At 32.8% G+C, this 14,172-nt stretch overlaps 1 protein-coding gene across 1 annotated transcript; it reads right to left on the reverse strand.

Moving 5' to 3' along the window:
* Positions 1 to 9,347: 9,347 nt before the first annotated feature.
* Positions 9,348 to 10,901, reverse strand: LOC145636880 (uncharacterized). Its single transcript, XM_081688417.1, has one exon. It carries the CDS (start codon positions 10,899 to 10,901, stop codon positions 9,828 to 9,830), a length of 1,074 nt encoding a protein of 357 aa, XP_081544543.1. The 3' UTR covers positions 9,348 to 9,827.
* Positions 10,902 to 14,172: the final 3,271 nt, after the last annotated feature.

Raw genomic sequence — 14,172 nt, forward strand, 5'->3', positions numbered from 1 at the left:
AATTGGTTTTCTTCTCTTGGTAGATATGTGTATTCTACCTTCTCTAACTGATCGGTAAGAGTTTCCAGATAGGTTTGGTAAGGGGCTAGGCTTTCGCTCCTTACTTTCCACCTTTTAGATATCTGATTGATGATCAAAGAAGAGTCTCCGAATATCCTTAACTTCTTTACTCCCAATGCCAAGGCTGTTTCAAGGCCTACCACGCAATGAGGCTCCGTCAAAATACAAGGTCCAAGTATCATCTTCAGTGACCATTAAGTCTTCATCTGGAAATTCATTGTCTTGTATTGGCGTCGAGTCTTCTATTGGAAAGTCTGCTAGAAAGTCTGACACCACGGATCCTTTAATAGCTTTTTGAGGCATAAATCGTACATCAAACTGGGCTAGATTGACTATCCATCTTGAAATACGTCCATTGAGTGTAGATTTCTCGAACATATACTTGAGTGGATCCAATCGGGAGACTACGAAAACGGTATGCACCAACATGTAATGTCTTAACTTAGTTGTGGCCTACACCAAGGCGAGGCACAATTTCTCGAGTGGTGTATAGCGTGTTTCGTATTCGAGCATCTTCTTACTTAGGTAATAAATTGCGTTCTCTTTGCCTTCTACCTCTTGTGCTAGCATGGCTCCCATTGTCTCTTTGGTAACCGTCAAGTATAACCTAAGAGGTATTCCGGGAAGTGTTGGCGCTAATACGGGAGGATTTGCGAGATAGGCTTTGATCTTTTCAAAGGCTTTCTGACACTCGTCATCCCATATTACTGGTACATTCTTCTTGAGCTTCTTGAAAATTGGTTCACATATCGTTGTCAGTTTTGATATGAACCTACTTATGTAATGCAACCGGCCGATATATCCTCGAATTTGTTTCTCGGTCTTGGGCGGTGGCATTGACATGATTTCTTTAATCTTGGTTGGATCTACCTCTATTCCCCTAGAGCTTATGACGTATCACAAGAGCTTGCCCGAGGTGACTCCTGTAGACACCCATTTGTGTCTCCCCAAAACCAAACCCGGTGATGAGTGCCTTTCACGTCGAATCATAATCGAATGAAACGAAAGTGTGGAAAGGTCTAGTGTTGCGGAAAGTTTTATTTCTTTTCTCTTCTCCCTGTTTTTGAAAACTTTATTTTAAGAAAACAGCCAATCCAGTTTGGTTGGTCCATGATATGGGTCCAATAGTGGTGTAGTTGGATGGGGCTTGCAAAGACCTTTCCAACGATATATTATAAGCCCAATTCCGATGAATATTGAGGAAGTTATGGTCAATTTACTAAACTGGGCCTAGTTTGAGCTTTAAGTACGGCCCAATGATCTAGGGGAGGGCCTAATATAATTTATCATTCCTAATGTAATTAGGAATGGTTTTAGTCTTCTAGAACATTCTAGAAGGTTCTCATCATTTCTAATTCAATTAGGACTCTTCAGAGTTTTAATCAAGATCAAATAGCATTTTCGATTGGAATTATATTATTTTATCTTCTAGTACAGGAAATTTATCAGATTTTCGAAAACGCGTGGAAAATCAGTTTGGCGTCCAACCCCAGGCCTTGGCGCCTGGAACCAGGATTGGCGCCAGGCGCTAGCCATTAGTCCTGGCGCCAACTAGCCAGGGCTGGCGCCAATGTGGTTTTACGATCTTCGGACTCTGTTTTGTTAAATTATCTTTTTTGGATGATTTTTTCTATAAATATCGTATCAAAAACTCCGTTTTCATTCATCATCTACATCTATTAATCACCAACTCTCATCAAGATTTTCTTGATTATTCTTTCTTTTCTAAACTTTGCTTTTTAATGCAAAATTCCGCATTCACAAGATCTAGAAACACCTAGCCATATTCGAAGTTGCCTTCGCCCTAGACGTGAAAGGTTTTAATTTCTGAGGGTTTGGTCCCAAATCTCTCTTTCAATTATTTAATTTAATTGTTTTGATTATTATTTTCCTTGAAGTTACTAACGTGTGTATTTTGTAATTAGAAAGAGATACGAGGCCCAGGACAAGTTGAAAGCACGTAGAGACATGATACAAGGAATATCATAATAACAATATAAACACGATTTCTACATCATTATATTAATAAATCAATTAAAGTACTTACTTTGATGCCTCGTACCTCTTTCTAATAACAAAATACACACGTTAGTAACTTGAAGGAAAATAATAATCAAAACAGTCAAATTAAATAATTGAAATAGAGATTTGGGACCAAATCCTCAGAAATTAAACCTTTCACGTCTAGGGTGAAGGCAACTTCGAATATGGCTAGGTGTTTCTAGATCTTGTGAATGCGGAATTTTGTATAAGAACACAAAGTTTAGAAAAAGATGAATGAAAGAGAGAATTAAAGAATGCTAATGAATGAATGAAAACTTGTGAATGAGGAGAATTGGTGAATGAATGGATGTAGATGATGAATGAAAACGGAGTTTTTAATACGATATTTATAGAGAAAATCAGCCAAAAAAGATAAATTAACAAAACAGAGTCTGACGCTCAGGAAACAGAGCTGGCGCCAACCATGGCTAGCTGGCACCAGGCACCAGCACTAGCGCCAGGCGCCAAGCCTGGTTCCAGGCGCCAAGGCCTGGGGTTGGACGCCAAGCTTGATTTCAACGCGTTTTCGAAAATCCGATAAGTTTACCGTACTGGAGGATAAAATAATATAATTTCTTCAAAAATTCTATTTGATTTTGATTAAAACTCTAAAAAGTCAACAAAATCAACTTATCAATGCTAATTGAATTAGGAATGAAAATAACCTTCTAGAAGAATCTAGAAGACTAAAACCATTCCTAATTTCATTAGGAATGATAAATCATATTAGGCCCTCCTCTAGATCATTGGGCCGCATATAAGGCTCAAACCGGGCCCAGTTTGGTAAATTGGCCATAACTTCCTCAATGTTCATCGGAATTGGGCTTATAATATATCATTGGAAAGGTCTTTGCAAGCCCCATCCAACTGCACCACTATTGGACCCATATCATGGACCAACCAAACTGGATTGGCTATTTTCTTAAAATAAAGTTTTCAAAAACAGAAAGAAGAGAAAAGAATTAAAAACTTTCCGCAACACTAGACCTTTCCACACTTTCGTTTCATTCGATTATGATTCGACGTGAAAGGTACTCATCACTGGGTTTGGCTTTGGGGAGACACAAATGGGTGTCTACACTTAGCAAGTGCCTTATCCTTTTCCCAATGTTCTATTGAATTTGTTGAATATAATTTTCTCATAATTTTTCTTGCTGCTTATTCAAATTACCTGATTTATTAATGATGAATAACACTCATAAATTTTAGGAAAAATTGCTCCCATTAATCTGAACTTTGCCTCATCCGCCGAAATTAATCCCAACTTTCGTTTATTATCTATCACTCCCAACTTTAGGGGGTATTAATTTCTATTGCACCCAACAAGTCATCCAACCTGATGTAGCAGGTTACCTAGACACGTGTCAACACGTGATAGGTCCAAAAAAATTAAAAAAAAAAGAAAAAATAAATAAAAAAAAAACTCCCAAACCCAGCCACCACCCCCCATTCCCAGAAAACACTGCATCACCACCCCACCCCGCCGGAAATTCGCGCCCATCCCCGAATACTCCTCCCCCGCTGCCGGAAACCGCCGCCCAGCCACCCCTTCCCTTCCCCCACCCCCGAAAACCCCTCCCCAGCAGCCCAACCACCTCCTAAACCCCCTCCCCACCCCCAAAACCCCCTTTCCCAACAGCGCCCAATCCGTAACCCTTTGACAATCAGCCACAAAATCGGCCACAAATGACCAAAATCGGCCGGTGTAGGGTATTCAGCCCCAACATCGGCCATTTGTGGCCAATCTACGTTGTCGATTTCAGGGAGGGGGTTGCGTTGTGGCCACTTTTGGTGGGGAAACGACCGGTTAGGTCTTTGATGGGTTTTTCGGTAGTAATGTCTAGGAAGGGAGTGCGTCGGTGGTGGTAGTGTGGTGAGCAGGACATTTGTCGATGGTGGTGGTGTGGTGGTGGAGGTGCGGCAGCTGGGTTAGTTTTAGGATTTTTTTTTTTTACATTTTTCTTTTTTATTTTTATTTTCTCTATTTTTTTCAACCAATTACATATTGACACGTGTGCAAAAAAAAAATAATTCAGAAATGTTTACTAGATTGGCCGGTTGCAAGTCATATGGGTTCAATAGAAATTAATACCCCCTAAAGTTGGGAGTGATAGATAATAAACGAAAGTTGGGATTAATTTCGGCGGACGAGGCAAAGTTCAGATTATTGGGAGCAATTTTTCCTAAATTCTAAGTGCAACCTCTCGTTGTCTAGGGGTAACCTTATCATCACGCTGGCTGTGTGTATATTCCATAGTCTGATGAGTATAAGGCTTTGTTATTTTCTGTATTGGAACAGAATGACCATTAATAGTAAAGATAATTTGATCAATGGTTTGAGTGCATGGAGAGTATAATCTCTGAAAATTATTTCCTATAATCATATCATGACTAGGTTAATTAGTTTCCCATAAAGTAGGAATAACACATTGAACTCCTCCAATTTCTATTGGTAATTTTTCAATTATTTCCGTATGCCTCATAACACTATTATTAGCAATTCTAAATAACTTGCACATGATTTTTTGCTTTTTTCCATAAAAATTCTAGAACTATAGAACAACCACTATCAATATATGCACATAATTTATATTTACTATATTCTTCAATGCGTATATCAATTGGAATATAAATGCTATTTGGATTAGTACTGATTACTTCATTACAAGCTTCCATTTGCATGTTAACTTTTTCTTCATATACTAGTTCACTCACTGTTTTGGTCTTATATCCAATTACCGTCCTTTTATCAATAGGATTATTTGGATATTCATTAAACTCTAAATTAGAATATGACCCCATATCAATGATGTGCCTTGCCGTTTGTCTTAAGGCTTTTTTACTTTCATATATTTTCATTTCGTTTCTTTAGTAGAACTAATATTTCTTCCTCATCCTCTTCTAGCTTTTCATCACCTTGTTTTTTTCATTCTTATTATTGTTGAATTTTGTCGGCTGTTGAATTTTGTCGGCTTAGATTTGGTGCTCTAAGACTCGTATTTCTCTGTATTTTAGGTTTTGTAGTCATTCCAATATGAAGTAATCCTGATTTATCAACTAACATCTTACTTGATCTATTACTAACTGCAATGTTCATTAAGAATTCCTCCCAAGTTTTTTTAATTTCAATTTCATTAGGATTTACTTTTATCGGTGTAATTTTTTACCTTCTCCTTGCTCATATATCTAGGCATCGACTATTTGTTTCTTAAGAGATGAATCTATAGTGTTTAGCAACTTATAAACCACCTTCCATCTTAATTGTATGGGTCGTGTTACTTTATGCATTTTCACTCCTTCTGTTAATAGCTTGCTAGCTAAAAAATTTGACGCAAATGAATCCTCTAAGCTCACATAATATCTTGGTTCACATATATAGCTTACCGTTCCTTGACTTAGGTTACATGTGATACCACTAATTATTTGATCATAAAATTCCTTATGTCTTATATCACAAATAAAACTCAAGCATTTAACATCCTTGCCAAAATCTTGTAAAGGAGTTCTGTATACTTGAACTGCACCAATACAAATATAACTATAATTTCCTTTTTCTTTATGTTTTTTTAATACTTTTCCAGTTTATGATATTAATTTCGGATTTTCGGCTGCCTTTTGTTCACAATCTTTGATTACTATACTTCCTTCCATTTCCTCGCATACATATTTGGTTCTAGTTTTAAAGAAAGAAGTTTAAATATTTTATCCTTAGTAATCTGGGGGAAATTCCAGCTTTCTTTGTTTAGTTGATCTAGGTCATTGTCTTCAAATGAATACTCAGCTCTTTTTAGTTGACCTATAGTCATTTTACTTTTATCCTCATTGTCATCTGATTATGAGTTTTCTAATACTTCTCCTTCCATCATATTATTTATTTATTCATATTTTTATCTTCAAACTCATCACTATCTTCAGGTTCATCATTATACTCATTTTCCTCTTCTAAACCTTTGTCTTCTGGTATTTCTATGTAATCCCAACTTTGTAAAGCTTCTATTAGTTTATGATTATCTTTCTTACATTCATTAGCATAATGTCCTAATTCTCCACAAGTCCAACACTTGCATGTTTTCTTTCTCTCAGGACAATATGTTGTATTTCTAAAAAAACCTACTTGGTTTTTCTATATTTATGTTTATAATACTTTTTCTTATAGGTTTCTCCTCTTGATCGTTCAAATTTATTTTTCTTATAATTCCTTCTCTTATTATAGTTTTTTCTTTCACATCCATAGTAATTTGGGAAATCCCAACAAGTGAGAAATTGTCTTTTCATTTGTTGAGTTCCTGCAACCTCTCTACATTTCTTTTCAATCCATTTTCTCAGAAAAGCAATTATATTACCTAGGGCATCCCTAACTAAGAATTTATCTCTCCATTCTTGATATTTTTCGCTAATTTCTTCATTAAGGGGACTGGATAATTTGTCATAGAACATTCCAAGATTTATTTCATATTCACCAATATTATAATAATATGTTTCAAATTCCATAATGTAATTACCAACATATTTCATATTACAAATGGACAAATTACTTAACTTTCTTTGATACTTCATTCGTTTTTCATTAGGATCAACTCTAGAACCAATGAATTCTAACTCAATGTATTAACATAACTGTCTACACATTCTAGTAGGAGATTCACTAGCTCTTAATGTGGTTTTGACTTCTTCATCTATTCCATTGTATAAGTCTTCTACACAGCCATAGAGACTATGTTCGATATAATTTAAGAAATTTTCAGAAGTCCATTCAGTGTTTAAATTAAGTACACTACTACTCATACTCTTTTTTCACTGATCCAAAACATCTTGTCTATCTCTTACACTATCTAATTTAAGCTTATAACTAGTTTGACTTATAGGTTCAAGAGTCACTTCTTCTTGTTTAGGTACGTATATGATTAGGCATAACCTTGACACTAAACCGGGTACTCTTCCCTGGTATGTATCTTGGTCGTGTGCAACTTTCTTCTCCTTGATACCTAGGTCTTTTGATAACATTGTTTATGTTAATACTTTTATTAATAATTTCTTCTCCAACATCATTATTATTCATTACTCTTTTTTACCTTATTTGTTTTCAATCTTTTGTTGGACAACTTCTATAGGTAGAAAGTCTAGATCATCTAATTTTTTCAATCCCATTTGTAGATATAAATCTTCTTCTAAAGAAACATAATTATTTTCCTCCATTTCAGGATAAATTCCTTTTTTATAAATTAAGTTCATGATTTCGTTTAGCTTATTAGGGTTGTCTTCTTTATCAAACAAGATTTGTAGTTTGTTATTAAACGTTTTCTCCTGAAGATGAGGGCTCATCTTTAGTTTCTTTATTCTTTTCTAGGATACTAGTAGGTCTTTTAGGCAGTGATACAATAAACTTTTTATTTTTATATAAATTTTGAAAAGTCTACTTATATTTATACGGGACAATTTTCTCTTTATTAGGTGATACTTCTTTTACCCAATTGATGCCTAACTTCGTTTGTTAAAGCAAGTTAAACTTGTTTAACCTGTTCTTTTATATCACTTTTTTTTAAAAAAAAAAAAAAAAACGGTTGTGGTTATTGATATCTTATTTTCGATATTAATATAATGAGCATGTATGTTATCAACTTCCGATCTTAATTCACCAATTTGATCTACTATATAATTAAGGATTGGGCCAAAATTAATAGTATTTTCAAGAATATGATAGTAGTGCTTAAAATCAGGCTTCTTACACTCAATAGAAGGTATAGTATTCACCAGTTTTACTTAATTATTAATTTAATTACCAATTTAGTTTAAATTTAACCGTATGGCTCTGATACCAAATTAACGCAGCTTCTACAATTAAGATTGAAAGAATTCTAAAATAGCTTTTAATATGACAACTAGTAAATTTGCTTAAGAAAAATCGGTTTGTTTAAGATTTTTCACTAGATACTATTCTTATATCATTGGACAATAATGTTGTACTGTTGAAATTTGAAATAGTACTACTGAAAGTTTAAGGTCCTTAAAGATTAACTTAGATTTTTCCTAACTCTTAGGTCTAAATTAATTATTTACTACTAATGAATAAACTTATACTACTAGATAATGACAATGTACTACTAGGAGTTAAAGATATACCATTATGACCTCTAGTGGTACTTTAATATGGCAAAATTCCTAAACTACCCTGGTGAGACACGAGATTCGTATCTCACAACCCTCCCTTTGGACTTTTTCGTTAGGTTTGATATGGCTAGTTTGAATTTTGTTCTTCCTCTCATGTTAAAAGAGCTTGTAACATTGTCACTCACCTCGTGACACAGTGGGATACGAGTTTAAACTCGAAGTATGTATGCTTGGATCTTTTCCCTCAAAGTATCCCCACTTTGATGGAATTGGAGTTAATTTAATATAATTATTATCTCTTTTTTCTTAAAAAAAAAAAATAAAGAAAATAAAATGAAAAACATAATCTAATGCAGTCTTGCCTTTCTCTTTCCCTTATTTTCCGGTGTATTGCTATCACAACAACTCCACCCAAAATGGAACCATAAATACATATGGCCATATGGATGGCTATTACAAATCTTTACTTTTAAATTTTTATTTATTTTATTTTGCTTTCAAATATTTCAAAACACAAGTTCGTTTTAATTTTTGTTAATTGCAAGCACATGCACTCCAAATGTTTTTGTCTCAATGCAATTTTATCGACAAATTTTCAAAATTCAATATTTGGTGGATTAGTTGGAAACCTTACGATGACTAGGAAATTTGATGCTACGGAACGAAAATATTAATCCCTTTTGGCACTTTTTGTTTCATTGTTTGCTCCAATTCTTAATTTGTTTGTCCTATAATTTTAATTGTGTTGCATATTAGTATATTACAAATGTTTATATGAAGTTACTACAACTTTACCTTTATAAATTTACCCATCATATATTGTCCCACTAAATTACTATACATATGAAGTAACTTTAAAATAGTATATTAAATAAATAAAAAATATGAGAGAATGAAATATATAAATAAATAAAGTACATAGATAGTTAAATAGGTATCAACCTAGTGACAAAGACTGAGCATGTGTGTATGATGGATTACTAGAGGTGGATCTACAATGGGACTTGAGTGGAATAGGTTGTACCATCTTATAAAAAAATTATGTAAGATAAAATCTAATAGTTAAATTACAATTATAATGCAATTAATAAATGACATTAGATTAATGGTAATGTACTTAATTATCAAAACCTTTGGTGTTAGCCTCTTAGGTTCAATCTATAGTGCAGCCATTTTACTTATTGTAATGGTTTGAATCAGTATCTCTTATTTGTAATTTGTATTGCTAGTGTAACTCATTTACTCACTAAAACAAAAAAAAAATGTACACATCGAACGAACTATCATCTTGTATGAATTGATAATTAGAGATATTATGGGTAAATTAATGAATTGACAAACATGATATAAGAAACATGTCAATTACTATAAAAAATAAATAAAAAATAAATAAAAAAAATTGAAACGGGTGAAGTCTTATTTAACACGACCTACTACAGCCACTCATATACATGATATTATGTGTACTACATCAAAATATATAGTGTAATTACATATAAAAAAAGCAGTAGCAAGATCTTTCAAAACAATGAAACATCTAACTATATATAGAAGTACCTTTATAATATATAATCATGCATTAATTAATTATCTTATTGGAAGTTAAAGCTATGCTACTAAAACAGTGAATATCCCAAGTCAAGCATATCATCATAATAAGGTGCCCTACTAAAACCAGCACAAGGCATTGTAAAATAAGAACTTGCTGCTATGTCTTCAATCATAGGATATAACCCTTCCATCATGCAACCTTCTTCCATCATTAATGGATGATTAATTATCGTGGCGAGGTCATCGCAGTAATCACTGAAATTACTGCTAATCTCCAATGCCAAGTTACCACTTATGTTTTCTTCATTAGCATTATTGCTGAAAGATGAGAATGAATAATCATCTTTAGGTTCATACGACGAAGATAACAACATTGGTGTAGGCATGCTTTGATGATCAGAATGTGATAGTGTAAGGTCGTACCCTACATTATTATTATTAGGGATATGATGAGGGTCATTTTCGGAAGGAGGAGTTGGTCTTAAGCAATTTTCAGGTACAATGCAACCCAAATAACCTGAGTTATCATCATTATTAGTAATGAAGCTAAAATCATTATGTTTTGTGGATGTATGATGAGTACTAATACTAGTATAGGTGTCGATTTTCGACTCGGCCGAGGCCGTATGAAGAGGTGGTGGTGGTGGTGGAGTGGTGGGAACAATATTATTAGTTGTAGTAAAAGTGGATGGTTTGTTAGGAAGTGGAGGAGAAAGAGAGAAGAAATGATTAGAAGAAGAAGGTAAAAGAGAAGGACCATCAAAAGGTGAAAGAAGAGGGAAAAAAGGGGTGGTTTCAGAGTAAATGAAATTAGTTCTAGCTTGAGTACCCTTCATTGAAAGGGCAGCTCTATCATAAGCAAGAGCAGCTTCATGAGCAGTATCAAAGGTACCTAGCCAATGTCGTTCTTTAGTAGTTGGGTCTCTAATCTCGGCTGCGTATCGGCCCCACGGCCGTCTCCTGACTCCAAGAAACCGGCCGGGTTCGGCCTGCTTTCGCCGGCCTCTTCTCTCATTAGTCTGAGATATAGAGGTGTTCCTTTGGAGGAATGGGAAGAGCATTGAAGCAGAGCATATTTGTTGTTGTTGTTCAAAGGCTGGTTTCATGAATGTTTTTTGTGGGGTATTTGTTGTTGACATTTTTTGATGTTGAGAGGAAGAATGTGAAGTTGTTTGTTGGTTTTGTTTTGGGAATGAGGAAGATTGTGCAAGTTTGGAAGGCTATATAAAGGGAGGAAAAAGGTGATCATGAGAAGGAAAAGGACAATACAAAAAATATGGAATCATGTCATTTAATTGATTGATCAAACATTTAGTGAGTCTACAGTCTAGATTCTAAAATTCTTTACACACACAAATCAACCCCATTTATTTACTTACTCCTTTTGTGCCAAAAAATTCAGGGTTGATTTCGCGATTATTAAGAAAATTAAATAAAAAGAAATAAAAACATATTAGAAAGATAAGGCTTGTTTGGCATTGTTTTTTGTTTTGAGTTTTTAGTTTTTTAAAAAACAAAAAACCAAAAACAGGAAACAAGAAAAAGGTGTTTTCACTTTTCTGTTGTCAGTTTTCAAAATTAGCATGATTTTAATAAGTTTGACTAATTTTTTATTCATTACATTACATATATCATACACTTTTAAAATACAAAAAACCAAAAAACTGAAAACCGCAACAATGCCAAACGAACCCTAAATTTACATGAGTTTTATTTCAAAAAATAAAATAAAATAAATTTACATGAAGTTTGTAAAAAAGTAGAGAGATAAAGTATTAAAAATAAATGAAAAAACAAAATTTTATATGGAAAAGCAAATTTTGCATAAATATTTTTGTTAATTGGTGGGTATTTTAATGCAAATGGATTGATCATTTTGAGACTAAAATTAGTCCAAAAGGGTCGAAGTTTTGGAGATGGAGGGAGTATTATACCATGCATTATACGAAGGTCCTTCTTGGTAATTAGGCACTTTTTTATTTAACATTTGACTTTTTACGATCTTCAAAACACGTTTTAATACATATAAGAATCTATTTCTATATGTGTAAAAATTATAAAAACTTGATAATACTAAATTATACAATGAGACGAATACAAAACCCCAGGTGACTATATTATTTCGTGTTGATTAATGATTTTTTTTTCCAAAAGCATAATGCTACAGAGTATTAATTTTTTTTTTCCAAAACACGTTTTTTTTTTTAAGTTAGAGTGAGCCATTTAATTTGCAATGGGGAAAATCATACGAAGTACTTCCTTCGTTTTTATATACTTGCTCCAACTTTCCTTTTTCGGCCGTTTTTAAATGTTTGCTCCATTACCTTATTTGGAAAGCTTTTACAATATTTAATTCATTTCTCTCACCTAGTAGACCCAACATAAATCATATTTTATTAACTTCATATTCTCTCCCCCCAATTCTCAACACTACTTTGCTTTTTACAATTTTTTATTTTTCCACCTACCTCACTACCTTCATACTTTATTACTTTCTTCAATTTCTCCTAAAATTCCGCGCAATGAGAAATCGAGCAAGTATTTAAAAAAAACGGAGGGGGAGTAGTTTTTTAAGTTAGAGCCATTTATTTGCAATGGGGAAATAATGGACTAATTGTTAGTTACTAGATATAAAAGGTTACACTTTTTTTTGTTTTTTAATGGATATAAAAAGGTACTTCATATTAATTGGTTTAATTAGATGATTACATTGTCCTAAAAAAATAATAAATAAATAAATAAAAGATGATTACATTAATGTTTTAATTTCAACATATTTCAACATCTATTTTATTTTATTTCAAAAATAAGTTAAGATAAAATAGTACGGAGTATAAATTAAAAAAATAAAATAAAATAAAAAGTAACTTTAAATAAATGAAATTAAATATATTCAGATCAAATAAAATAAGTTCAACAAAATATATTAAGAAATAATAGAGCATGTTGTTACTGTTGTATATGTGGCTGGCCACACAATGTGACCGCTTGTAAAAAAATAAAGTTATTCCTCAAACATTGATTGAGTACGTAACCCCTGTAATACTGATCGAGTAGCCTTTATATATAAATTGAGTAGCCCTTGCAACATTGACCGAGTAATGCCAATAAAATTAAGTAACTTCTGATATGACTGGTCATATTGTGTGGCCAGCCGCCAGCTACATATAAAAGTTTGTGAAAATCATATAAGTTCATAGACATAAAAAAAAATTAAAAAAAAATTATCACACAAAATATACTCGTAGTAAAATAAAATAATTATAGACAAAATAAGATAAACCAAAAAAGCCTAACTCCTATACTCGTCTATTTCGTCAAACATCAAAATATTTTGTTGTAATAATTGCTAAAACAACTCTTACAAATTTGGTGTGTTTAAGAGTAAAAATTATATTTAAGCCTTAAACATCAGCTTAGGGTTGAATTGATCTTTTACTAAAAAAAATAAAAAATAAAAAATAATAAGAATAAGAATAAGAATAATAAAAAATTAAATTTTAAAAAAATAAAAAAAAAATAAATAATGGATGAAAGTAGAGATTCCGGGCTACTTTCAAACCCCATTAAAAAGAAGATTTATTTGCTACACTTTTAGTTTCCATTACCTGCTGCAGTCACTTTCCTTCAAGTTCCAAAGGAATTTAATCTTTAACTGTATTACTTGTCTTCTTTCACAACACCCCCTGCACAAGTAGCTATTCTCTTCATCTCATATAAAGCTACTTCTTAACATCATGTGTAAAAGGTTTAATCTAGTATGAAGTATGTAATGGAATACTAAGGCTTATTACGAAATATGTTTTATCTTGTTTCACTTTGATTTGATCTTGTTACTTATTTTAACTAGAGTGACTTTGACTGCATGCATTCGAATGATAATATATTCGAGAAAACATGGTTTTGAATTTTTCCATTTTAAGATAAATGTATCAATAAGGATTGATACTTTTAAGTTTGAGGTCGGGATTTCAAATCTCACTAGCAACACTTTAAGGGTGGAGTTTTTCCTTACCCTTCCCCTTCCCCTATTCCCCCTACTCTCAAATTGTTCACCAGTCCGCAAACTTGACCAGATTAACTTGTGAAAAGTTGTAGTTCAATAAGATAATTTGTCTTCTAACGTACCTAGCTAAAAAAAATGTAAATTGGACTTTTTGTACTATACTACGTACCTAGATAAGTAGATAATTTCAATAATATGAAGTTTCATATACATGTAGCATAACCAAACACAAAAATATATGATCTAGTCTTGGAACACCCTAATAATTCTCTCTTAAAACCTGTAAATACCCTAAACAAAATTCAAGAGAATTACTGGCGTGCTACCGCCACGTGTTCAAATGTTAAGGCTATATCAGAAATTAGCAGCGGAAAAACTAACTCAGTTATAAATAAGTTTCAAAA

This window comes from Chenopodium album, chromosome 6, assembly GCF_948465745.1.
Source record: "Chenopodium album chromosome 6, dcCheAlbu1.1, whole genome shotgun sequence".
In the NCBI taxonomy this organism is placed as follows: domain Eukaryota; kingdom Viridiplantae; phylum Streptophyta; class Magnoliopsida; order Caryophyllales; family Amaranthaceae; genus Chenopodium; species Chenopodium album.

What these genes read in the sequence shown, in the direction of transcription:
- LOC145636880 (XM_081688417.1), bottom strand. Translation starts at nt 10,901, where the DNA reads ATGTCAACAACAAATACCCCACAAAAAACATTCATGAAACCAGCCTTT.